The sequence below is a fragment of the Diabrotica undecimpunctata genome, chromosome 8 (genome assembly GCF_040954645.1).
Source record: "Diabrotica undecimpunctata isolate CICGRU chromosome 8, icDiaUnde3, whole genome shotgun sequence".
In the NCBI taxonomy this organism is placed as follows: Eukaryota; Metazoa; Arthropoda; class Insecta; order Coleoptera; family Chrysomelidae; genus Diabrotica; species Diabrotica undecimpunctata.
In genome coordinates, this window is record NC_092810.1 from 67,590,754 (window position 1) to 67,618,748 (window position 27,995).

Below are 27,995 nucleotides of genomic sequence, written 5' to 3' on the forward strand. Positions count from 1 at the left end.
ACAAACAGCTGGATGAATTACTTTTCGCTAAGTAGAAATCGTTTGATTTCTCTTTTTGTTTTTAGATGGCGTAGTTACGTCTGTATATAGTTATTTTAATAACTATTGTCTAGGACGGGAAAGATTTTTGTTTTGGTTCAGAGCAGTGGCTATACCGTTCTGAAGAGACTTAAGGAGGTCGAAATACGTATCAACGGTTGTTGCTGCACTTTATCAAAACAAAAATCTAATACCGTCATTCTGTTTTGTTATTTACTTCGTTGGAAGTACGAGAAACTGAATTCACTACGAATTTTGACTAGGATGAACGGCTTGTGGAATGCAATTTTAGATTCCCTTGCCGAGTAATTCATCCAGCTGTTTGTTTCGCAAATTTTAGGAAACACAGTGGTTAAGATTTGAATTCGGTTTCGCTAAGTAGAAATCGTTTGATTTCTCTTTTTGTTTTTAGATGGCGTAGTTACGTCTGTATATAGTTATTTTAATAACTATTGTCTAGGACGGGAAAGATTTTTGTTTTGGTTCAGAGCAGTGACTATACCGTTCTGAAGAGACTTAAGGAGGTCGAAATACGTATCAACGGTTGTTGCTGCACTTTATCAAAACAAAAATCTAATACCGTCATTCTGTTTTGTTATTTACTTCATTGGAAGTACGAGAAACTGAATTCACTACGAATTTTGACTAGGATGAACGGCTTGTGGAATGCAATTTTAGATTCCCTTGCCGAGTAATTCATCCAGCTGTTTGTTTCGCAAATTTTAGGAAACACAGTGGTTAAGATTTGAATTCGGTTTCGCTAAGTAGAAATCGTTTGATTTCTCTTTTTGTTTTTAGATGGCGTAGTTACGTCTGTATATAGTTATTTTAATAACTATTGTCTAGGACGGGAAAGATTTTTGTTTTGGTTCAGAGCAGTGGCTATACCGTTCTGAAGAGACTTAAGGAGGTCGAAATACGTATCAACGGTTGTTGCTGCACTTTATCAAAACAAAAATCTAATACCGTCATTCTGTATTGTTAACTCTATTTATTAGGGTAAAATACATATAAAAGAATAACACCCTCTATTTTTTTTGTCTTTAAAGATATTAGGGATATTTAAAAAATACAATGTTCACAAGTCGTGAGACTACAACATTATTTCGATGTATACTCACCCTTGTATCTTGTTGTCCCTACAGGATGTCTTAAACTTAACATAAGAAAAATATTTTCTTTCTTCCACCCGGTATAAGCTCAAAAGAGAAGTTTGGATAAACTTGTGCCTAAAGTATAAATACAAAAGAAAAAATCTAAAATAATAAAAAAAATAGCGAAATCCATTCACGAGAAAATCAACTATCAAAATGAGCATACTTTTTGGTGGTGCAAAACTTTTGCGGTTAAGCAGGCAGAAAAAAGTTTTAAAACATTTTAAGTTAATATTTAAGTAGAAATTGTGGACCATACCTTATAGAACCAATATTTTCCAGAACGTATTAACAGAGTACATTATCATCTGGCTTTACAACCCTTCGTGGGTCCTAGCCTCCCTAAAAGTTTCTCACAAGTCGTCCCTATCTATCGCCTTCGTCCGCACGTATTTCCATATTTCTCATGTCTTCATCGATGTTATCAAGGAACCTTGTTTTTGATCTTTATCTTCGTCTCTGACCAATAGGTCTATTAAGGAGCGTTTTTTTAGCTGGGCCATTTTATTCCATCCGCATTACATGCTCTATCCTCCTCAGACGTCTCTATCTATCTTAATATGTTTTACAATATCTGGTTTCTAGTATATTCTATAAAGTTTGAAGTTGTATCGTCTTTCCCACACTCCATTGTCATTCGCTGCTCCATAGATTCGCCTTAGTACTTTTCTTTCGAAACATCCCAACATGTTTTCATTACTTTTTGTTAGACTCCAGGTCTCTGAACCATATGTTAGGACTGGCCGTATTATTGTTTTGTGGAATTTTGTTTTTGTATTTCTCAAAATAATTGTGGATTTAATGAGGAGATTAAGCTCAAAATAGCATCTGTTGGCCGTGCAAATTCTGCGGTTTCTCTCTGCGATAGTATTACTTTCAGTGTTCAGGAGCGCTCTTAGGTATACAAATTCGTGCACTGCTTCGATGACGTTGTTTTCTATAACGGTTGTGATTTGTGATATACGAATTACTTTTTCCAGAGTTAGATTGAACAGTATACAGGAGAAAGGGTCTTCCTGGCGCAACCCGTTATTTGTTTTAAAAGGGTCAGACAGTTGTCGCTGAATTCATACTCTACATTCAACTTTTTTAAGGGTTAGTTATGTTAAATTTACCAACTAATTTGATATTCCTAGCTCCTTGATTGCTTTGAACATTTGTCTTCTATTCATAGAGTCGTAGGCTGCTTTGTAGTCTATAAATATGTGATGAGTATCAATGCCATATTCCAGTGTTTTTTCTAAAATTTGTTTCAGAATTGCAATCTGATGAATTGTCGATTTACCACCTCTGAAACTAGCCTGGTATTTTCCTACTATCCGTTCTGCATATGGTGCCATACGGTGACATAGTACTGTGGAAAATATTTAATACGCTGCACTTAGAAGCATAATTCCTCTGTGGTTGAAGCATTCAAAGATTTCTACTTTTTTGTGTATGGTGCAAAGTATTCCAATATTCCAATCATTGGGGACGGATTTCTGTATTTATATTTCTTTTATAAGCTGCTGTACTGCCATTATGGTATCGTGGCCACCTTCTTTATGTAGTTCAGCAGGTAGATTATCTACTCCAGGTAATTTGTTTCTGGCTAGTTTTTTAACTGTATCTTTAACTTTAAGAATCGTTGGTGGTTCCTCTTAGTACTATTCCTATTAGCAGAGTACTTGGAAGATAAATATCGACACCCAGAAAATATGTGGTTTTTCTAAATGGTGCTAAACCGCATTACAATAACGAACTTAGGGAATATCTTTTCGGACAGAATTTTTTAATTTGGATTTAGAGGGGTCATGGGGCGCCTATTTCATATCCACCCAGAGGTAGATATGTAGCTAATGATTTTCCAAAATATTTCCGGTTTTCGGTTTCCCTATTTAAAGCGATTTAAATATGTATTGAAGAATATGGAGATTACTTTTATAATTTGTAAAATACACTACCTCGCTGTCGGTCAGATAGCCAAGCGAGCGAAACAAACGAATCGGATTTACTTCACTGTGAGTATTCTAGTAGTCGATGCTTCAGACCCTGGCCAGAGAACAAAAAACTTCATAAACCCCTACCGGATCAGCGTATATGCTTACCAGCATATTGAAAATACACTACACATTTGTCACAATGAGAGCTCCCATATCCGTTTGACCTACTGTGCAAGTTTATATATATATATATATATATATATATATATATACACATATATAATATATATATATATATATATATATATATATATATATTACTCATAAACTAATAAAAGTTAACGAGCTTTCAATAATAACAATAATACGAGTATATAACATACTGTATCACCGGAAAATTACAGTATCTTATAATTACATAATATAAGTGTTCGTTGGTAAGAATCGCAACAACTAAAAAGAAGGCAGAAGAAGCAACGAAAGCAGATGTACTTCCTGATTGAATCGTTTACGACGGTTGTGTAATTGCAGCTCAACCAACCTGTTTTGACGCTGCATTGTCAAAAATAAAAATATGATAATTAGCAACGAATGGCGTACTGGAATGTAACATCGATGAATAAAGGAAACTAAATTTAATATTAAAATATCAGTAAATATATATTTACAATATCTACTATTTTTTGTAGACTGATAAACTACACTATTAGCAAAAAAATTTCAAGAGACCACTTTGATGTTAGGGGGCAAGAATATGAACTTTTATAACGAAAGTTTACGGATCGAAATAACTCATGTTGGACAAAAACTGTCACTCGGACGTCGAAAATTTTCATCCCCGAGAGCAAATATAGTTATACACTAGGATACATCTGTTAATTTAGATTTCTTGTAAATTTGTTGAATAAAAACTAAACTGGATTGTATTAAACAAGTTGTATTTGAATTTAAAATTATTTTGAAGAAACCACTGCACAATTACAACAAAATCTTAATATTATTTAAAGAGATATCCGAGATATTTTTATTTACGAGTAAAAAATGTTTCCTACTTATTTCTTTAAGAATCCGAGTGGGTCATTATTAAGTTTATTAAAGATATAAAAAAAACATAAAAATGTAACTCAGGTAATTGAAATAGTAAGAAATTTTCTAACATGCTGAAGATGTATGGGCGGCATTATAAAAAGGATTTTATTATTAAGAACAGAAAATATACACTCGTATGCAATCACCCATAATTATCATAAGTACTTAAAGTAATAAAAAGAACAAAAATAAACCCTTTTAAAGTGAATGATCTTGCAAAATTTTTATTAAAGTAAGATATACTCAGATTTACTAAGTAAGATATAAGTCAGATAGTTATTACAATCAATACAGTTCAGAACAATTTTGAAACAAAGTAAATCTCGAAAGACTACCTTGTGGGATTTGTGGGAGTGTTAGGGGATTATTACTTTATCATGATTTCTTCTATTGCGTACTAATATAGAGAAATATTCTAAAGACTTTTAGATATTTTTTTCGTTACGGGCACTAGAAAGAAACGAAAAGAAAAAAAAACGAACAATGAATCTCACAAATTGCCAACAGTAGACCCTAGTAATCCGGCCCTGTCTAATCCGGCGCCCCCTGTAATCCGACATGCCGTTCATTGTTTATTGTACATAAACATTTTTTAAATCTTCACTAATATAATCTATGGTTGGACAGGCTGTAGCTTGTACGTACCACCATATTGCACGAATTGCAATACGTACAATTTTTTTTAATTCTTTAGAAGTTTAGCAAATAAATACGGCGTTAGTCGATCTACAATTTATAGCATTAAAAAGAACCACGAAAAAATTCAAAACTGTGTGCCAACTACTGACTGTGGGTCAGGCAATAGATATATAGACACTATGCGTAGGTACATGTGGTCTCTTCAGGAAAGAAACAAGCATGCGCTTATTTCGGAACCCATGTTGTCCATGAAAGCTAGGTTTTTAGATAGTAAATAATAAAAAAAGGTGATTTTAAGGCTAGCAAGAAATAGAGAGAATGTTTTAAAATTTGTCATCCGGCATATAGATTATTGATAATGTCCAAAAAAGGGCTAAAAGGAACTACAGAAACTATCACATTAAAGGGTTTTATTGTTTCATATGGTCAATGCTGACAATTCCTAGACGCGAAGCTGCGCTGAAAAGTCCATGTCAAAAAGAAAAGAGATATTAGATATAAGAAATTGTAATTTCTGATTGGAAAAAACTCAACATTATCCATTCATAATAAACTATCCATTTACAAGCAATTACTGAGGCCAGTATGGGTATATGGGTGCCAACTCTGGGTCTGTATCAAATCTAGTAATCTACATATTATCCAGAGATTTCAAAATACTTAAAGTACTGAGGAACATAGTCATGTGAATGTCGAGGCAATGCAGCTTCTTGACAACACTGAACTAAAGAGAAGACTCATAAGGACAAAACCATTCGGGTTAGTGTAAATGTGTAACAGTTTAGTGTAAAAAGCGGTGTATAGTACTGTGATGGGTAGCGGGTAGGAACTCCTCTGGATAGTCCTATCAGGAAAAATGAATCAATCCCTGCCCTCCGCAGATTTCAGGGGTTTCCTGACCCGGGAAACTAGTACCTGCTTAGGGTCCCTTATCCAGGGTCACGGATGAAGTCCACAACGGCAGACACGGCGGAGAAGAATACCTTCGGTACGGCGTGGATGGCGGAAGTGACAATCCCCTGATTTTAGGGATTGTATAGAATCACTCGCCAACCCGCTCGGCAAGCGTGGCGTTTTAAATATGCTAAAACCTCCCAAGTTAAAGATGTCGAGTATCAATACGAAATTACCCCAGGTGAGTAGAGTTAAACACTCAGAATCTCACACTGAACAATCAGTCAGCCTCATGGATTCTGGGGGAGGCAAATATTCGACTGAATCAAATAAGAAAAACTACCCATCAATGCTTCGTATAGCCACTTACAATATAAGAACTATGAGGACCCAAGAACACCTTGACGAACTAGAACAAGAGCTCTCAAATATCAAATGGGATATAATTGGACTGTGTGAAACTCGCTTACCAGGAGAAGTATGTACCATCTTAAAATCTGGTCACCACCTATACCAGAAAAACTCCGTAGAAAACCATCACATAGGCGGTGTAGCGTTCCTGATAAACAAACGAGCTCCCTATAAAGTAACGAAGTTCTGTGCAGTATCAAACAGAGTCATATATCTTGTCATCGCTTTGAACAGCAGATACAGCTTACAGATAATACATGGATATGCACCGACAGGAAACTCAACAGACGAGGAAGCTGAATCATTTTACGAGGATCTGACAACAGCAAGGAACCAAGAAAAATCACACTTCGTAATAATCACAGGTGATTTAAATGCAAAAATTGGAATAAAAGAAGAGAGCGACACACAATATATCGGTCGCTTTGGGCTAGACAACAGGAACGAAAGGGGTGAGATGTTGTACAACTACTTAAACAACGAAAATTTATTTTGTCTCAACACTTTCTTTAAAAAATCTAAACAACGTAAATGGACATGGATCAGCCCAGACAAGAAAACTAAGAACGAAATAGACTATATACTCTCCAATAACAAAAACATATGCACCGACGTGACAGTACTAAACAAATTCTATACCGGAAGTGACCATAGATTGGTTAGAGCGAATATTAAAATACAGACGAGAGTAGAACGAAACAAACTTATTAAACGAGAACGATACCCAACCACCGATGTGCTATTTCAAAAACAAACGGAATACCAAAAAGAGCTAAGCACAAGACTAAAATCAGTAGAGACACTGAGACAAATGGATATAAACGGACTAGCCAATAAAATAAAAGTAACTGTAACAACATCGGTTAAGAAAATATGCTCAAACACGAAAACAGCCAAAACATCTAAACTTTAACCTAATACAATTAAATTACTAAAAGAAAGACGAAACAGAACAAATCGAACTTTGGACAGCTTCAAAAGTTTAAACAAAAACGTGAAGAAAGAAATTAGGAACGATCATAGAAACTATACTAACAATCTAATAAAAAATATAATACAAGATAACTGCAATATGAAAGTACTCAAAGCAAAAAACTCAAACGGCACAAGAAAAATCATAGAAATAAAAAATGAGAAAAACGTCACCGTCCGAGACAGAAAGGAAATAAGCGAGGCCATTGAAAAATTCTACACTAAATTATACTCGGCAAATACACAACCACAACAACGACGTACTGAACGAACAATAATTAACACCGGCTCAGAAGAAATACCGGACATAACCGACTATGAAATAAGAATGGCCCTAAATCAACTAAAAACTAATAAATGTCCGGGAGAGGATAAAATTACAGTCGAAATGTTGAAAATCGGTGGAAGAAAAATAGAACAGGTATTAAATATTTTATTTAATAAAGTAATTGATAAAGAAAAGATTCCTCAAGAATGGTACAACTCCGAAGTCATTTTACTATTCAAGAAAGGAGACAAAGCAAACATCGAGAATTACCGACCAATATCCTTGCTCTCACATCTGTATAAATTACTAACTAAAATCATAACCAACCGCCCAACACATAAGCTCGATTTCTATCAACCTATCGAGCAGGCTGGATTCAGAAAACATTTTAGTACCATAGACCACTTGCACACCGTAAGAACACTGATAGAAAAATGCACCGAGTATAATGTTCCAATTTCATATGGCGTTCGTCGATTTCCATAAATCATTCGATTCCATCGAATTATGGGCACTGCTTGAATCTCTAGAAAATGCACGTATAGATTCAAGATACATTAACATAATTAAAAACATATATGAAAATGCCACCATGCAGATAAAGCTGGACGAAAGCACAAAACCTAATCCCATAAGACTACAACGGGGAGTAAGACAAGGAGACACCATCTCTCCCAAACTATTTACAAAATGGAACAATAAGGGTATCAACGTCGACGGATCATACTTAAACCACTTGCGATTCGCAGATGACATAGTTTTAATAGCCGATAATATCCAAGAACTAAATGATATGTTACAACAATTAAATGCAGTTTCAGGAGCGGTAGGCTTAAAAATGAACTACAGCAAAACAAAAATACTGAGCCGAGACAAGACAAATATAACAATACAAAATCATACCATAGAAAATGTTGAACATTTTGTATATCTAGGTCATGTTATCAAACTAGGAAAACCAAATCAAGATGCTGAAATTAAAAGAAGAACACAACTGGCATGGGGCGCTTTCGGCAAATTAGCATATATCTTGAAAAACACCTCCATTCCTGTAAACTTAAAGAAAAAGGTGTATAACACATGCATACTACCAGTTTGTACTTACGGCTTGGAGACAGTAGCCCTTACCAAAAAATATGCTAAAAAATTAGAAACAACGCAAAGAGCAATGGAACGAATCATGCTTGGAATATCACTAAGAGACAAGATTAGAAACACCGAGATAAGACGTAGAACGAAGATTAGAGATATTGTGGAAGAAATTGCAAAAATGAAATGGCGCTGGGCAGGTCACGTAGCCCGATATAATGACAACAGGTGGACACGGAGAATTCTAGAATGGAGACCAAGGACGACAACAAGAAGCACGGGAAGACCTCAAAAAAGATGGGTAGATGACATAAGAACAGTGGCAGGCAAACAGTGGATTAGATTGGCGCAAGATAGAGAAAGATGGAAGCAATTGGGAGAGACCTACATTCAGGAGTGGATGGAAAATGGTTGACAAAGAAGATAGTACTGTGATGTCATTGCATGTTAGTTGTAGTTCATAAGTTGATAAATAAAATAAAAGTAAGCCATAGGGTAATCCCTTAGATTTAAGTATTTGCTGTTTATTAAATTAGGTTAGAAAATAACTGATAATTTGTCATTTGTGACCAGAAAGCAGTATACAAACACCGTACAGGTAAAAAAATATGGTCAATAGACCATATTTGGAAATATGAAAAAATTTCTGAGTGCTACCATTTAAAGGGGTACGTTTATGATAAAGCGCTGAATTAAAAGACGAAGGACAGAAGTTTTATTTCTGTGAAGCAAAACTATTGTGGTCCTTGAATCCTAGATTACAACCTCTAGCCTGATCTTTTTTAAAAAGTCTAATAGCCTTCTTTGCTTATTAGGTCTGCTGTAAATTAATTTTGGCGAATGTTCTGTTATGAACAGTTTCGCCTGTTTTTGTGCTTGGAAGATCCTGTATGTTTGTAACTAATTTAAAAATGTGAAGCTTACACCTACTTCCTATTTGTGTTAATAACTTTTTCGTTATTTCCTGTAATAACATATACAACAGACTGTATTACAAAAGTTGATCAGTATGATTCGTAGTTCAAATAGATTCTTTGATTTGTTATTTGTTGGGTTACAAGGTTTTTTTTTTCAAAAAATTCCTGACTGTAAAGTGTTTTAGGCAGTATTCTATAATCCGACAAAGTAAATAGTCCAATATCGCCCTGCAAAACCAGATTACCGCGCTTCACTCAAATCAATCAGAAAGGTTGCGAGAAGCAATTGTTTTACTTATATAAATAATTGATTTCGTAAAAAAGTTTTAAAATATGATAAAAGTAACAAAAACGTTGATAATTTGATGATGATGATGATTCCCAAGATTACTGATGTAATTACATAATAGTGCTCATGGGAAAATTTTAGTTAGCCAAATTAAAGATGATTTACATGTAACACAAACTTCTGTTTACACAATGATAAAACGAATGAATAGAACAGAAAAATCACAAATCAACTAGAAACTAGACAGAAAGTCACAAAAGAAGGAAACTACTCGTATATTAAACCCGTCCTTACGTATACATTAGAAATATGGGCAATAACAAAAAATAACGAAGAGCACCTAGCCTACTTTTAACTACTACTTAACATAAAATACTTTGACATATATAGTGTTCAGGAGTACAGAATATAAAGCAGGCGCTACAATTTTGAACTTTATCACATCACCATTGAACTTATTATTATCGGATCTATCAAAATAAACAGACCCCTATGGCTACGTAATGTAAAGAGATATATTAAGACAAAACCTCCAAACACATATTATAACCAAAGACAAAATAGGTTTTAAAATGAACCTTCAGAAAACAAAAATAATGTGTAATTTACAAACTAATTATTATTGACAACGTCAGTCTTGAAAATGTAGCCCACTATATATATCTTGAACATACCATTAAAATCGGCAAAGAAAACCAAATAGCCGAAATAAAAAGACGCATACAATTATCTTGGGTAGCTTTCGACAAGTTTAGCTTTCTCTTGAAGAATAAAGATATACCAATGTGTCTAAAACGTAGAGTTTATGACAAATGTATCTTGCCTGTAACTACATATGGACTGGAGACCATGGCCTTTACAAAAAAAACTTTAGAGCAGCTCAGTACGATCCAAAGAGCGATGGAGAGGGCCATGCAAGGGATTAGTTTGAGAGACAGGATTCAAAATATCGACATTCGTGAAAGAACAGTGAAAGAGCAGAACGTATAGCAAGGCTCAAGTGGGAATGGTTCGTACATGTTTCCCGAGATAATCCCGAAAAATGAACACAGAGATTAACAAACTGGAGACCAAGAGAAAACAGGCGAGATGTAGGCAGACCACACAAGAGGTGGGCAGATGATATCAAACAAGTCGCGGGCAATCAGTGGATGAGAATTGCCAAGAGTAGATATCAATGCAATCAAATGTAAAACGCCTATGGCCAGCAGTGGACGAATACAGGCTGAAGAAGAAGAAGAACCAAAGACTGGATGTAAGGAGGACAGGAAGACTCGATCGAGATGTAAATACTAAATGGAGGAAATCGTAAGAATATTAAAAGTGCGAAACTGGAAAAGAAGGCGTTATTAAATATTAACAAATGAAAACTGATCCTGGAACAGGCTTATAGATTGAAGGATAATGATGAACCGACTTCATAAAATGTAAATGTATGTATTGCTTTTTAACTATTATATTAATACAAAGAAGACCCATCCATTACCAAATTTAGTAGTGTTTATCTTTAAACCAATGGGATAATATGACTCAAATATGAAGACCATAGGACTCTTTCTTTGAGTTATTGAGCAAATGGACAAACAGCGACACGATTTCAATAAGGATCTTCAAGTCATAAATAATTATAATTTAATAATTTATGAATTATTCAAAAAGGAAAAGAAGAAGGATTTATGAAAAATTGAAAACATTAATAAATTAATATGCTTTTCATTTTTGTAATTAAATTATCAACGGGAGTCAAATGTGTGCAAGTGACATTACATTATTAACCGATTTTATAATAACGACAAACAATAATAACGAAGTTAATTTTTTCCCAATCTTAAAAACTTTTGCTTTTGCGAAGCCTAAACATTAGTTTATTTTTAATGTAGCACCTACAAAGCTAATAATCAAAACAGATGAGAAACCAAGAATTAATTTTACAATTTGGAACAAAAATGTTGGAAAATATTGGTTTAAATAAAAACGGAGAAAATATATAAACTTAAGAGGAAATGTATAAGGCCTGTAAATTTTCATTTGCAGAATACCATTCTCATAAAATTTATATCTGAACATTAAATGCTTATCTAACATCATTAAAACGGAATGAAGGCCTCCTATGATATACTAAATTATATACCAAAAAAATAGTAAATAGTCAATAAAACAAATGAAAATAGTCAGCCGAAACTCGAAAAAAAGATAAAACTAATCAGATATAAACAAAATAATGTAACATAAACAAAATATAAAACTAAACAAGAAAAACAACAAAAAACTTTGTTTGGAATATTTGTCAATACAAAAAAAAGAAATCCAAAATGAATACAGAAGCATTTACCACTAAGAGAATTGAATAAAGAAGATTCACTACCATAAGCAATTTGGCACGATAAGATAAAAGAGAAAGGATTCAGTGAAATTCTTTATAGTAGAATATAATGGAAAGTCAAATCCTATAACAAAAACGTGAATAGAAATACTTAATAATTCATATAATAATTACTAATAAAAATTTGAGAGAAAAATGTAGAAAATAACGAAAAAAATTTATAGCAATAAAAAAATAACGACAATAAATAATAAATAAAACCACATATTATTTAAACCACCCAATATTTATAACGATTGATTGATTGATTCATTTATTAGTACGTAAAACTGAAGAAAAAAATAGTGCCGCCACCCGGGATGTGGGTAATCACGTTTTTTTGCAAAATTTCAAAAATTGAAAGAGCGAAATAATAGTGATTTTGCAGTATAAAAATCTCGCGACTTAAAATCACTGTCGAATCTGTTCAAAAGCACCTATTAACTTTTTTAAAAAACAAAAATGAAGGTCTTTCTTTTACTTTTAGAATAATGCTTTTGTTTTTTTTGCGTTTTAATCTACAAAGTGAGTTTTAAGTATGGAACGACTTAATTATATCGGAAACGGCTTGCACGATTTTTATAAGTTTTTGTGTGTAAAGTTCTTGTAATACGACCGATATTATTGTGTTTACATTATTGTCAGATTTACCATTTTCTCGAAATTATTTCTTATTTCAAATCCATCATCCTGCACATTTTTACCTTTTTAAGTGCTAAAAAATACTGATTATTTTTTATATAATGTTCCTCATACCTAAATGCCAAAATTTAGAAGTTATTGCTACATTTACACTATCTTCACCGAAGATAAAATAAAACATTTAGATGAATAAATTCGTTTAATTTGAATACTTTTCAATAATTTATATCCTATATCCTAATAATATCTTAACAAGGCCTACAAAATGTATATAACAAGAAGCACACGGGAAAGACGAACATCATGTAGAAATAAAAAAAGAGCCTATGAAAATGGCCAAATAGAAAAATGGAAGAAAATGTTTAAAACAACTAAATTAGAGGGGCTTACGAATATCTAAAAAAGATAAAAAGTGGGTATAAACTTTAAACAAGTCTATGTAAAGATAAAAGTGGGCAATTAATCAGTGACCAACAGAAAGTCACAGAAACCTGGAAGCATTATTTTCAGACCCTACTTGGTGCACAAGTAGACATGGAAGATGAAATGGGTACAAACTACGTAGAAGATAATGAAGTAGAAAATGGAGTAGAAACTCCAACCATAGAGGAAGTTCTCGAAGCTATTACGATAAATACGAAATACCAGCAAAATTTTATAAGGTAGGTGGCAACTACCTAGCAAGTCACATCCACGCGCTCATCAAAGACATATGGCAAGAAGAGAAAATACCCGACGACTGGAAGAAAAGTATAGTATGCCCGATCTATAAAAAAGGAGACAAACTCCGGTGCAAAAACTACCGTGGACTTTCTCTACTACGTACAGCATATAAAGTCTTCACGGATATTATAAACCAGTGGCTCCAACCAGTAGGCTTTGACTTCAAACAGGCATACGACTCAGTCAAAAGGAACAAACTCTACAATATATTGCCTGAATTGACAATACCACATAACCTAATTAGACTTATTAAAGCCACACTGGATGAAACTCCGGCATATGTACCAATACAAAACCACCGGACAGACTTTTTCAAAATTTCGCAGGACTTAAAGCAGGGAGATGGGCTGGCCCCAACTTTGTTTAACCTGGCGCAGGAGTATACGGTTAGGCAAACGCAAAGTGGACGAGGAAACCTACTGACCAACTGAACGGTTCAACTGGCCGCTTATGCGGATGATATTAATATTACGAGTAGAACATCAACAGGAGCACAGGAAACATACGCAGAGTTAAAAACGCAAACAAAAAGGCGTCTGTAAATTAATACAGAAAAAACAAAAATAATGATACAGACGAGAAGAAATATAGTCCCACAAAACATTATACCTGAAGATGAAATTGAAACGGTTGAAAAGTTTACATACCTGGGAGTAGAAATATATGCCAACGGATCAGAAGATGGAGAAATACGGAAGAGAATAACGCAGGCAAACAGAGCTTATTTTGTCCTCTCCCCTGTCTAAAAATATCCACCGAAATCCAAAGATGAGAATCTATAAAACCTTAATTCGACAAATAGCATGCTATGACAGTGAAGCATAGGTCCTGAAAGAAACATCCAAAAGCAAACTCGACACATTCGAAAGAAAAGTACTGAGAAGAATACTAGGATCTGTGAGGGAAAACGGAATCTTCAGAAGTCGATACAACAACGAGCTTTATCAACTTTATAAGGAAGCACCACTGTCAGACTTCATTAGAATACAAAGATTGCAATGTGCCGGATATGTGATAAGAATGGGAGAAGATAGGCTACCAAAGAAAGCACTGAATGCTAGAATACAGGGAAAGAGACCTGTTGGAAAGCCAAGAAAGCGCTGGGAAGACACAGTAAACAGCGACGCACAAGCCCTTTTAGGAGTGCGTGTATGAAGAAGATCAGCCACAGAGAAGCAAGGGTGGGGACAAAACATAAAGGAGGCCAAGGCTCAGTTTGGGTTGTAGTGCCGTAGAAGAAGTATCTGTATATAGGCATAACTGTATTATGCCGATTTACTTTCGCCGGTCGTTTTGATTGAACCATTTTCTCATCATTATGTCTGCAAACTCTTGAAGTCTATCGAAATCATCATCTGACAACTCCTGATCTAATCTTATTTTGTATGAATGGAATTTCTTGTCTCAAATGTGGATAGTCTTCTAACAGTACACAAACATTTAAAGATTTGTTTTTATTTCATGCATTTTTTCTGCGCCCTGATTTTGATCAATCTTTTACTGAACCAGTTTCGTTAAACTTTTTTACTAATGTTCTGACAGTAGATCTTGTCATGGGATTTCGGTTAGTATATACATTATTAAAGATATTATACCTTTCTTGTTGACTTCGACGCATATCACCATATTATCATAATATCAATAATATCTCATTTCGTTCTTTTTCAGATATACAATCCATTGTGACTTTAAATAGACACCAAAAATACTAATTTATTAAAAAGTCAAAGTTGTTATTGTAACAGCCATAGCCATCTAAATTTTGTCATGTAATAATGTAACTTCGGCGAAGATAATAAAAATGTGGTAATAACTCCGAAATTATGGAATTTAGGTATATGGAACATAAAATAAAAAATAATCAGTATTTTTAAAGGACTTTAAAAGGCAAAAAAATATATATAAGTATAGGATAATCTATTTGAAATAAGAAAGTTCATTTGATTTCCTTAAACACTGAAGATCTGACAACAATGTAAATACCACCATAATATCGGCTGCATCACAAGATCCTCGTACGAAAATCTATAAAAAATTATGCAAGGTATTTTCAAGATAATTAAGGCGTTCCATACTTAAAACTCACCCTGCAGATTGAGAATGAAGGGAAAAACAAAAAATTATTTTAAAAGTATGAAAAGTCGTCATTTTTTTTAAAGGTTTGTAGGTCCTTTTGAACAAATTCTACAGTGGTTTTAAGTCGCGACATTTTTACGCTCAAATCAATACTATTTCGCTCATTTAATTTTTAAAATTTGGCAAAAAACACCTGATTACCCCCGTTTCGGGTGGTGACACTATTTTTTCCTTTAGTTTAAATTACTAAAGAACAGAAAAAACATAGTCCCAAGAATGGGCTCTCAAATTTCAAAATCAATGTTTTTGGCATCCAAAAAGTAAATATTTTCTGTGGAATTTGACATAATATGTGTTTATGTGATTTCAACATCATTGTTTTCCAAAATAGAAGTCGTTTTAAAAATAACCTATTTAATTTTGTTCTTTTAGATTTTGAAGTCGAAACGTATATAATAAAGAACTTCTTTTTTACAATTTGTATTTCACCCACAAAAAAAAAAACGATAAAATATATATCAACAATAGAGCCGAAACACATCGAAAAGGGTGCAAATACCAGAAAAATGGAGGTTAAGCAAGTTAATCCTATTATTTAAAAAAGGCGATAATAAACAACTAGAAAACTACAGCGGTATCAATTTGCTAAATACTACCCTGAAACTTACAACTAAAATTTTGCAATAACGAATAAATTAGCTCACAAACTTAGCAGATAAGCAACAAGGTTTCCGTACCGGAAGGTCATGTACAGATGCAATATTCGTCATAAAAGAGATTACAAAATTACACTTAGGCTTAAATATGTAATACATCTCTTGTATAATAAAAAGATCCCGCTGGATATTATAAAAACAATTGAAAACGTCTTTTAAAATAATAAGATGAAGATAAGAATATATGGTCAACTTACGAAACCTATAGATACGGGCAAAAGAATAAGACAGGGGGATTCACTAAGCCCTATGCTATTTAATAAATTCATGGAAGAAGTTATAAAGAGCGTCAATAAAGGAAGATAATACAGAATGGGAAACAATGAAATTAAAATTTTCTATTAAGCAGAGGATGCAATATTGCCAGTCCAAAATAAAGGTAGCCTTCATAGACTAGTTCACAGATTTAATACAAGAGCAAAGGAATTTAACATTATGATTTTAACTAACAAAACTAAAACAATAGTACCGAACAATAGTAAAGAACCAATAAGATGTTAACTGAAAGTTAATGTAATTAGTACTGAATAAGTAATGAAAATAAGTACCTTGGGATTACACTGTTTACCTATGGAGATATTGAGAAAGAAGTAAGAAATCAAGTACAAAGACCAAATAAGGCCAGGATAAGACCAATAATGACAAACGCATCAGAAATAAGACCCAAAACAGCGAAAATAGAGAATTCCGGAAACAGCAGAAATATGAATACTTGGAAGAATTACAGGAAACACACTGAGAGACCGAATAAGGAGTGACAAGCTGCATTAATGAAAATTGTAGTTTTAATTGATAATATACATGGCAGTGCTATATAAAATTAGACGTATTTTTAAAGTACTTTGTAATTGTAATTAAAATATAAGGTACTGTATTACAAATATATAAATTAGAGGAAATAAGTTTTGCGCCATCCATATATTAACACAAATTACTATTTTCGAAAGATTTTCACGAAAAGGGTCCCATTTTAATAGATACTAAAAGATACTAAAACCTTATATTAACATGATAGAAAATATAAGAAGACTACATATTTATAATAATATACAGGCTGTTCTATTAAAAAATAAATTTAATTCGTTCTAGCTCTTTGCAACTTCCTATATATTTGAAAATAATTTTAAAACGTGAATTTTTTTGTATATATAATCTTTATATCAAACGTTTTGCATTATCTCTTCTGATATCGAAGATATTAGCCTTCGTCGTATAAAGAAAACATTCTGTATATATTAAACTTATCTTTAAAAGTACAATATCTCAGAAAAAGGGAGATAGAAGATGAAAATAATAATAATAATAATAATAAAATAAATATACAACAAAAGAGAAATATTGTTAAATAATAAATATTCGGAAAGAGAAAACAGCAATATAAATATAAAAATTCTTGAATTATAATATAAAAGAAAGAGCTCATAGAATCTACAATAGCAAAACTTGAATGTTTTCAACCATTCTTCCTGAAAGAAGAAATTTTTATATTAAAATCTGAAATAGAAAAATACCCATAAGAAGAAAAGTAAAAATAAAAATGACAGATCCTTAATAGATAGAAGTGATAAACAATCTAAATAACTAAATATTATGTTTATATGGGATTAAGCCACAATTAATTAAAAAGAAAATTACATTTTTAACTAACATTGGACGTTTTGATTTTCACTAAGGAAATCGTTTTCAAAAAAGATTATTTTAAAAAGGAGAACAGTTTAAGAACCTTTTTAACAGGTACCTATGTGGGCACACTTTAATTAAAAATGTAATATTCATTATCGTCAATTGTGGATTAGTCCCATATAAACATAATATTTTTTCACTTTGACATGCCACAAAAAAAAAACAGTTTCAGAACCATTTGAAAGAGCATATTTATATACGAAAATCTCTAATCTTTAAGAAAGCAGAACTAATGTAGAAGAACAGGTGATAAATAATACAATAACACAGTAATTTTGTTAAATAAGTATAATATATGATAATAACTATATATAAGTAAATTGTATATAATATAACGTAAATATACGAAAACGAACGAAAGTATGAAATAGTAAAGAAAAAATAGTAAAGAAACATTGGTGTAAACTCAGATACGCAGAAGAGAAAAGTAATCTATTACACTCTTGAAAAAACTGGTTTATGTACAAAGTGAATAAAGAGAGACTTAAATAAAAATAACTAACCAAGAAAGAAAATATCGTCAACCGTAAACCCCCTGACAATTTTGATTTATATAGTTGAGAAAATGTAGAACTCTTGGCAGAGTAGACTCCAAAAGTAAAGAAACTCAAACAAGAAATAGCCAGGTTCTGGAACTATTTTCTTGTGGCATGGTCAAGTTAAATATTATGTGGCTTAATCCCATAAAAACATAATATTTAAACAAGAAATATACTAGCATAATATCTGTAAACAAAGATGAATGAAAATTTTTAATTAAAAAATGTCTAAACTTTTAGTATGTTCAAAAAAAGGAATTGAAAATTAATACAGAGGTACCTAGGAGACGAAAAAATTTGTATAAGTATATATATATATATATATATATATATATATATATATATATATATATATATATATGTTCTTTCATTGTGCACAAATTTAATTCACATTATTCAATTTTCAATGAAATTGGTAATCGAAATATTTTAAAGTACCATTGATACAGCTATATTCTGTAAGAATACTTGTGGTGCATACCTATTATGTGTTAGCAGCCAATTTACAACACTTTCACATCTTTCTTTTCAACAAACTCAATAAATTTAAACGAAATTCGCATACAAACGTTCTTCTGAAACAACTTTTTGTTATTTTGCGATATACTATTTATTTTATTTTGACCAAAGCATAATTATTTCAGTTTTTTTTAGAGATTTATACTGATAAATATTTTTTTTGTAATCAATATATAATTATTATTTAATAATTACTAGTAAAAATTGGTATAAATAATACTACAATTTACCATTAAAAGATCACCTTCAACATTGTTGTATGAAAATAGATTTCATGTTTTTCGTACTTTAAGATCCAAGACAAAATAGACACGATATCACAAAAGATTATTAAAAACACTTTTTTCCTTTAAAAAATGGGGTAAAAATATAGGTATCCATAATTTAAACATGACCCAATTGAAAACAACACCACCACTCTAGATCCGAACCTTGACTTCGTCGTTCCTGTCGTCCTAGCGATCGAAAAACAGATAGTCGCGTAGTTAGCAGGCGGCTGGACGCCATCTCCACGTTTTCACCAGGTCCCGGTGGACGTCGTCTCTAGCGAGTAGAGCATAATCGCGTTCCCGTAGTACTAAAACAACCTCTGAAGAAGATGATCGAAGCCAGGTGGACCGTAGTGTGACGCAGCTGAAGTAACGTGGTTGATGAGGTACGAGGGACGAGGAGCTGGCAGAAGGGAAGTAATGCCATGCTACCGGCTTCTGGGTTGTCGACCTCAAGAACGCTCAGCGCTAAGTTTTGTTGGTGGTGCTTGAACACCGATGAAGTGTACAATGATGATGCTGTTGGCGGTGACGGTAGAAAAGTTGTAAATAAAGAGAAATGAGCAGGAATTTATTATTGGGAATCTGCTTAATTTAACACGAACAATACATTTCTATTTTTCCGTTTCTTAAATATAATAAATTTTACTGTAATTCACTGACTTATTTATTTTTAATACAAAATTTGAGTATAATTTAATTCAAAATTAAATAATTTAATGTACGAATAATATTCTAAGCTTTCACGACAACTATAATTCAAACGAATATCACTAAAATTATATTCCATTTTTATACAGACATAACTTATATGTTTTTCAATTAATCTTCTAGTTATATTTTTTCTCACACTATATATATATATATATATATATATATATATATATATATATATATATATATATATATATATAGTGAGGGAATTTCATTTTTTTTTTTTGAGAATGGGCCATTTTGGAGACATATTCCGAAACGGGTCGATTTTTATTTTTAAATTATGATTGAAAATTAGAAGTATGACAACAAGAAGTATGTATGTAATTTATTTAATTCAAAATACATTTTACTGCTGGTAGGAAAGAGAAACAATGTTTATTTAAGAAATAAACATTGCTTTTCGCTTAAATTAAATGTTCAAACTGCTACACACCTGTCATTTGGAACCATGACGATAACCTTCTTGAATATTGTGGATCAGTTCTTGAGTTATATTACGAATTTCCAATCTAATTATATTTTTTAAATCTTGTAAATTTGGTGGTCGATCAGCGATCCGGCTCATCCTCATTAATTTCTTAAAATGTATTGGATTAAATGGACAGTAAATTATTTCCTAAGTTTATCTATTAGTAAAACACTTGAAGAAGGTTATTAATAAATGTTTAGTATTGATGCTCTTTCTATTAATATAAAATGCCAAATATAAATTTCCACATTAGCCACCTAAGTAACGAAAAAAAACTAGGTATAGCAAAAAGTCTAGTTTTAAAAAATCGAGGTAGCTTCTGTCAAATTTAAGTCAGTTCTTTGCATTTTCTTATAAGGAATAGTTTATTGCATGAAATAAATAAATAATGGCCCCAATAATAGAAACACAAAGAATAGTTGGATAAAACCAATACGCAACAAGAAGTATGTACTTTATTTAATATAAAATATTCTAATACGCCTATCACACAGTCCATTGTTAGTAAAAATAAAAGGAAATTTAGAGAAACTGGACATGTGAAACATGTTGCAAATGCTGGTCCTGTACCACTAAATGGTAATAATGACGTATTGTTAAGTGAAACTCCTCAAATTAATTCATGGCAAAATTGCAGCTGATACAAACATTTCTAGAAGGTCTGTTTTTCGTGTGCTTCATTAACTAGCCTATATTTGTCCACTGCTCAACGAAGGATTCCCGTAAAATTTTCCACTGATTTCTATCTTGAGCTTCTTGCATCCAATTTGTGGTGATTCGCTTTATATTATCCGTCCATCTAGTCGGTGGTGGTCCTCTGTTTCGATATGCCTCTTGTCTTTGTCAGTTAATCTTTCCATAGCTTGTTGTGTAACTCTTATTTTATTTATTGTTTCTTTTGTCAGCGATAGTGTTTCTGCATCATATGTAAGGACCGGTAAAACACATTGGTTAAAAACCTTTCTTTTTCAACAATTTGGAATATTAGACTTAAAATGGTGTTCAATCTACCAAAGGTAGCTCATGCGAGACCTATCCTTTTTTGTATTTCAGTTATCTGCTTTACATAACTATAACAGCTTTACAAAAATATGACGGTAGACATTAAAACTGAAAACAAATTAACTACAGAAATTCCTATTAGTCAATATCTAAAGCAAGGCTGCTGCATAGCACCTACTCTTCAATCATATCTTAATGAGATGCTCTTAATGTGGAGAAGAAAATGCTGCAATCTGGGCATCCCAATCGAAGACGAGAGATTGTACACGATAAACTTCGCTGACGACCAAGCCATTCTAGCTGAAGACGAGAGTAATATACACTATATGTTTCGGGAACTGGAAGAGGAGTACACCAAGTGGGGCCTTACAATGAATATACAAAAAACTGAGTACTTAGTTGCAGTAGAAAAACCAGAAAGCCTACAAATTGAAATGAGAACTATAAAATCATCTGAAACCTTCAAATAGTTGGAAGTCCAAATAAGATCAAAAGTAGGGAGTAACGAAGAAATACATTTCAGGATTGCCCAAGCAAGATCAGCCACTAGACAGGTATACGGACTATTGCGGAATAATAAAATAAAAGAAAATAAAAGAAGGATTTAAAAAACAATAATAGAAAGTATTGGGTTGTACGGCGCCGAACTCTGGGAATTAAATCAAAGAAACAAATCAACAACTAAGTCCACGGAAATGGACCATTGGATACGATGTTGCCGACTCAATAGACCTAACAAAGTGAGGAACGAACTCATAAGGAGAGAAATGGAAATTGATCTAGAAATAATAGACACAATCGAAGCCAAAAGACTAAACTGGTGTGGACAACTGCAGAGAATGTCTGAAAAAAGATGGCCAAAAAAGATAGGTAAGAAAGATTTAAAACTGAAGTGCTTCAACAGAAAACGCTGGAAAATAGGATGTGAGAAACCGTGCCAGCTGTAAAAGACTCGCCTAGTCGTGTTCTTAATATAGCCCATCTGGCTTAGTCCTTTACAATCTAGGTTAAACTGAAGGTCCCATATATTTATGGGCGTAAAAAACAACACAGATATATCCATAAGAGCAGCAGACACTCAAAATTGGGTACGGCACAAAAAGAAGATAGATTCCTATAAAAGTTCATTTCTAACTTTATACCTCTCATTTACGTTGCAGAAAAATCGGCGATAGGGAAATCGCTTTCAAAGCAAGTGATTTAATTTTTTTTTAATTATATATAAAGATTATAAAAACACCCAATTTTTTTTTCAAATGGATTATTATACATTTTTTTAAATTACAGTATATGAATTATATAAATATATTTTATTAGTACGGGACTCATTCCGATGGATCGGTAGGCTAAAACGGGCCGGTAGAGTAGAAAAAAAAAATTATGCAATACAAATTTTTTATTGACAATTTTTTTTGTTTTTAATTATCTTCTTTTTCTTCTTCCTCTTTATAAGCAATTCTGCTTGTTTATTGGCGGATTAGTAACTCTATGGAATGTTGTCACTCCATCTTTTGATGGTTGATCATATTAAAGAGCATGGGGCTCAATCAGACACAGAAATGCTGGTCTATTATACTCTAGTGATCTCTCAGTAATTTGCTTTATAACAAATATTGTATCTGTACACGATCTTCCAATAAAATTGGTGAAAAAACGTAGACTAAAATGGCTCGGACATCTAGAAAGAATGCAAGGTAATAGACTAGTGAAGAATATTGCTTGGAGAGTACATAAGGGCAAAAAAAAAGAGAGGAAGACCAAGAAAGAAATGGAGAGATGTAGTGATGAAAAAATGTCAGAGAGATGGGAATCAGCGATTGGAAGCTGATAGCTAAGAACAGAAAACGATGGAAATTATCCATCCAGCAATGGGCCTAAAAGGCCTGTTAACGCTGGCTGTACATACATATACACGATCTTCTACTACAAAAACCCTGTTGTTCATCTGCTAAACTTATCCTTTGATTTATTAGCACTTGTAAAATTTTAGTTGTAAGTTTTAGCGTAGTATTTAACAAGTTTATACTTCTGTAGTAGGGACTAAGATAAGGCTGCTCTCTGTCACCCACCAAAATCTATTTGGACAGATCCTTAGTGAAATGGGTAAAAAAATGTAGAAACATGGGAATAACGGTGGAAGAAAACACGCTATATACACTTTTCTTTGCGGATGACCAGGTAGTAATTGCCGAAGACAGCTACGATCTTAGCTATATGGTAAGAAAACTGCAAGAAGAATATGAGGTCGCAGGTCTAAACATGAAAATGCAAATTCTGCAAATATTTTGGGATCATTTTCAACAAGAAGGGAAATAGCGCAGATGAAATCAGGGAAAGAATAAACAAGAGCAGAGCAGCTACCCGTGCCTTAAACTCTCTCCTCTGGCAAAAAACAATTCGACGAGAAACCAAAAAACACATTTACGGTAGTATAGTCCAAAGTATTACACTTTACGGTTCGGAAGTATGAGACGAAGCTGCGGTAATGGAGCGAAATATCAATGATGACATAGAAAGAAAACAATTAATCTGGTTCGGACATGTTAAAAGAATGCCAGAGTACAGATGGCCTAGAAGAGTACTGGAATTGATTTCTTCTGAAAGAAGAAAGAGAGGGCGACCACAGAGAAGTTGGCGCAACGATATTGATAAAGCAATGGCGCCAAGAAACTTAGAAGAGGCAACTGCATATGACAGAAAAAGATGGAAATTGGGGGCGGAGAAGCGGCGACAGCCGTATATATATATATATATATATATATATATATATATATATATATATATATATATATATATATATATATATATATATATATATATATATATATATATATATACTTCTGTAGTTTTCTGGCTGTTTTTATCTCCTTTTCTGTTTTAAAATTTTATTAGTTAATGCTGTTAATTGTTTTGACATTGTTTTTGTCATTTTTAATTATAACTTTCATTCTTTGAATAATTAAAAAAATCTCTAAAATGTAAATAATTTATTCACGATCCATGTTATTATGGTATATACAGAGGGGCTGAAGCCAAACCCGTCGAAATCAATAGCGCAAATTCCACAAGACTCATTTCCCACGCTCACAAATTAATCTTGAAGGAGTTTAAAACATAAAACAAACAAACAAAATTAACCTACATACCGCATTATTTTAAAAGAAGAGTCTTAGCCAAAGAAATATAATTTAAACCCACATAGCATGTAGCTCAAAATTGGCCCCTTCCTTTTTACAATGCTGGATCCATCACTGCTGTCATACAAAAATACCAAAATTTTACTTATATTTAATGTTTTTATGAAGACTATCTTTATGTCTACAAAATACAACTTTGTTCGTATGTACAACGTGGTGATCATTCTGTGGTATTCCTACTCATAATTTATAAACGATAATTGGATCTAATGTGCCCATGATAACCATCTATAAAAGAAAATCTGTATGTATCTACGAGGTGGTGGTATTTCTAAGATATTCTCAGTTACAGTTTATAGCTGATGTATCTATCGGTTATAAAGTATGACATAAATCAAAGCATCTAAATTAATCTCGTGCAAAATCAATTGTGTAATTCGATGCTATCATTACAATGAGCCATCTGTATATCTTATTTCTAAGAATTAAGAGCTTAACCCCTAAATTTTTACATAACACAAAATTTGCTTTTACCCTATTAAAAAAATGGAGCTTAATCAAAACTTTTTTATTTCATATATCCTCTTTACTGCACGCTCCCTACATCACTGCCTACGTCCAAAAGTATGGAGATAAATTGACAATTAATAAAGTACATATATAATAGATACAAAAGAACAGAAATCCATTATCTGATTCTTGTTCTTTTGTTGAAGCATATTATTGTACAGACACAATAATAAGCGCTGGATGTTCCTTAGAATTTCAGGTTTTATGTATGTTTTTACGGTGTGAAATAGTGTGTAAGTGTAATCTTTAGTAAATAGTGTTATAATATATATATATATATATATATATATATATATATATATATATATATATATATATATATATATTTAAATCTTTTACTTTGAACAAATTATGTCCAAACTTATACCCAAGTAGTAAAACGACAATGGATAAAAAGTGTATTTAAGAATTTTAAATGAGAATTGATTGTTAAAAGAAAAGGATAAGAACATTAATAACCAGCGAAAACAAAGTACAAGTATAGTCGCGCTAACATAATATATTGTAGAACACCTTAAAGGCGGCGACGTATGATCCCTTCTCTGTTCCCTTGTTAATCCCTTTGATCAACCGACCAAATACTGAGCGAAGCATTTTAGTTAGGAAGCAATGCCTTAGTAGAGTGTAGGTGTAATTCATATCTTTCCGCTCTCAACACATGACCCAAGTATTGTATTTTCCTCTCTTTGATCACGATTAGTAATTATTTTTGTTTACTCATGCGCCGAAGTACCTCATCGTTGGTAACTTTTTATACCCATTCATGGCACTACCTGAGATAAATTGTTTCGGAAGCAAACAGATCCGAACAGAGTGCAGATTTCCCGACGAGGACTACTTTAGGGTGAACACCATTACACGTTAGAATCTTGTAAGTCTTATAAGTCATATTATAGAGTTACTAAATGTGCTTAAAAGAAGGAAAGTTGCTGAAGTACAAAGACGATATGGAAAAATCCATTTTGTGTTTCAAAGTAGTCTGGGAATGAGAGAAGCTCGATTATCATTATTGAAAAATGAAGAGATATTAACTGTAAGATATACTATTGCCGCTCCATATGCAGCATGAGCCGCATATAGAGCTCTATCAAGCATCTTCAAGAGGAACATGCCAAATTATTTGAAAAAGAAGACGTTCGACCAATGTGTGTTTCCAGTCAGGATTTATTGCGCCGAAACACTTTCCTCAACTCAGGCTACAGCAGCGAAACTCAGAGTAGCCCAACGACGAATGGAATGCTCACTACTTGGACTGATTCTTAGAGACAGAGTTAGAGACGAAGAAATAAGAAGAAGAACAGGCGCACAAACTACAGTCTAGAGACCACGAGCTGACAAACGACGCAGAAGTAGCCCACCTACACGATGGACAGACGACGTCAAAAGAATCGCTGGGAATTGGCTACAGGAAGCTCAAGATCGACAGAACTGGCAAAAATTAGGGGAGGCCTATGTTCAACTTTGGACGCACAAGGCTCGATGAAGATGACACTTTTGTAACAAAGTCCATATTGCATTGAATATGGTCAACGTCCGGAATCGCAAGAAGATCTTTTCATGTAAATTTTGACTTTTTAGTAAATGTTTAAGGGTCTGTATCATACATGAATAATGGAAAAATGGGGATATATTAAAAACATCCTATTACTTATCGATATTTTTGCTTTAAATGTGGTCTCAGTTTTTAAGCCCACGCCACATTTGTACTTTTGATTTCACTGCATGATTATCTCGACATTATCATGAGTTTATTATCCAAATATACTATCACTCGTCAAATAAATAGTCAAAAAACTGAGGAATTATCATTATTTTAAAATTCACTTGACGTTTTGTAATCATACTTGTTAATAAAATTTGTTGAAAATCTTGTTATCTTGACGCTATTTAAATGGAAATTTCTGTTTCTATGTATCGAACAACTTGTTAAAATTCATACCAAGTGCATCGATTTATTTATATCTTGTGAGAAGTAATAATTGTCAATCGAATAACTAATGAATAATCCACTGTAAATAGAAATATGTTGGTACGGATATTTGGGTTTAATGACCCAATTGGGATTTATGAGATTATGTTCTCATATATTTAATATTCGAGATGATTTATTGTAAGCTACTACATACCGTATAAATAATTTTTACCGTTTCACCGTTTTTTAGAGCCTAAAGTAGAATGTAGAGGAAAATTTGTGATGCAGCATTGTCAATAAAGGATTAAAATATATAATATTGTACAATCTACCAGTGGTAATATCTGTTCTACTTAGATGAGTCCAAATTTTATTTCAGATCGACGAGAACGAGTTTAAAAATGATGTAACCAATGTAATGCATAGTGCTGATTTGCATGATAATCAGACTTAGGCAAATATGCACAGAGCTTACTGTGCATATTTTATGCAACTAGTAAATTTTTTGCATATTTTTGTGTAACCAAAGTAAAATGCATAAAAATGGTAAAGTAATGCCCATTTTGGATATAATCCATTTAAAAGTTCTTGGTATTTGACAATAGATAAAAGTTCCATTAATAACAGGAAGAAGATTCTCTCATTATTCAGAGTTTAAATGGAAATAAATAGTGCTATTTAATCTTCTTGGTATTTCACACTATAAAAATATAAAATATATATATATATATATATATATATATATATATATATATATATATATTATATATGTATATATATATATATATATATATATATATATATATATATATATATATATATAACTGTTTTGGATGGGTTGGAGTCAATAAAAGGGCTATTGGTTAACTATTTTTTTAATCTCGAGCTTTCAATTGTGTTTACAATTATTATCAAGAGCTAAAAAAGACAAAATATCTTACAAGGTTGAACTAGAAAGAAAAAACAATTTTTGTTA

At 32.5% G+C, this 27,995-nt stretch overlaps 2 protein-coding genes across 2 annotated transcripts in view; one reads left to right on the forward strand and one right to left on the reverse strand.

Moving 5' to 3' along the window:
- Positions 1 to 19,804, reverse strand: part of Eip78C (Ecdysone-induced protein 78C) — a 150,357-nt gene extending 130,553 nt beyond the window's left edge. The window contains exon 1 of the mRNA XM_072540433.1: positions 19,375 to 19,804. The gene's annotated coding sequence lies outside the window, so the exon portion shown is untranslated. The remainder of the gene's footprint in view (positions 1 to 19,374) is intronic.
- On the forward strand, positions 5,949 to 10,673 carry LOC140448879 (uncharacterized). The gene is made up of 2 exons (XM_072542003.1): positions 5,949 to 6,600; positions 10,423 to 10,673. Exons 1-2 carry the CDS (start codon positions 5,949 to 5,951, stop codon positions 10,671 to 10,673), a joined length of 903 nt encoding a protein of 300 aa, XP_072398104.1.
- Positions 19,805 to 27,995: the final 8,191 nt, after the last annotated feature.

Bases quoted from the DNA above. Each gene is read 5' to 3' on its own strand.
- LOC140448879 (XM_072542003.1), top strand. From the start codon at position 5,949: ATGTCGAGTATCAATACGAAATTACCCCAGGTGAGTAGAGTTAAACAC. The intron at 6,601-10,422 runs GTGAGATGTTGT...TATCTTGGGTAG, and splicing joins AGACAACAGGAACGAAAGGG to CTTTCGACAAGTTTAGCTTT.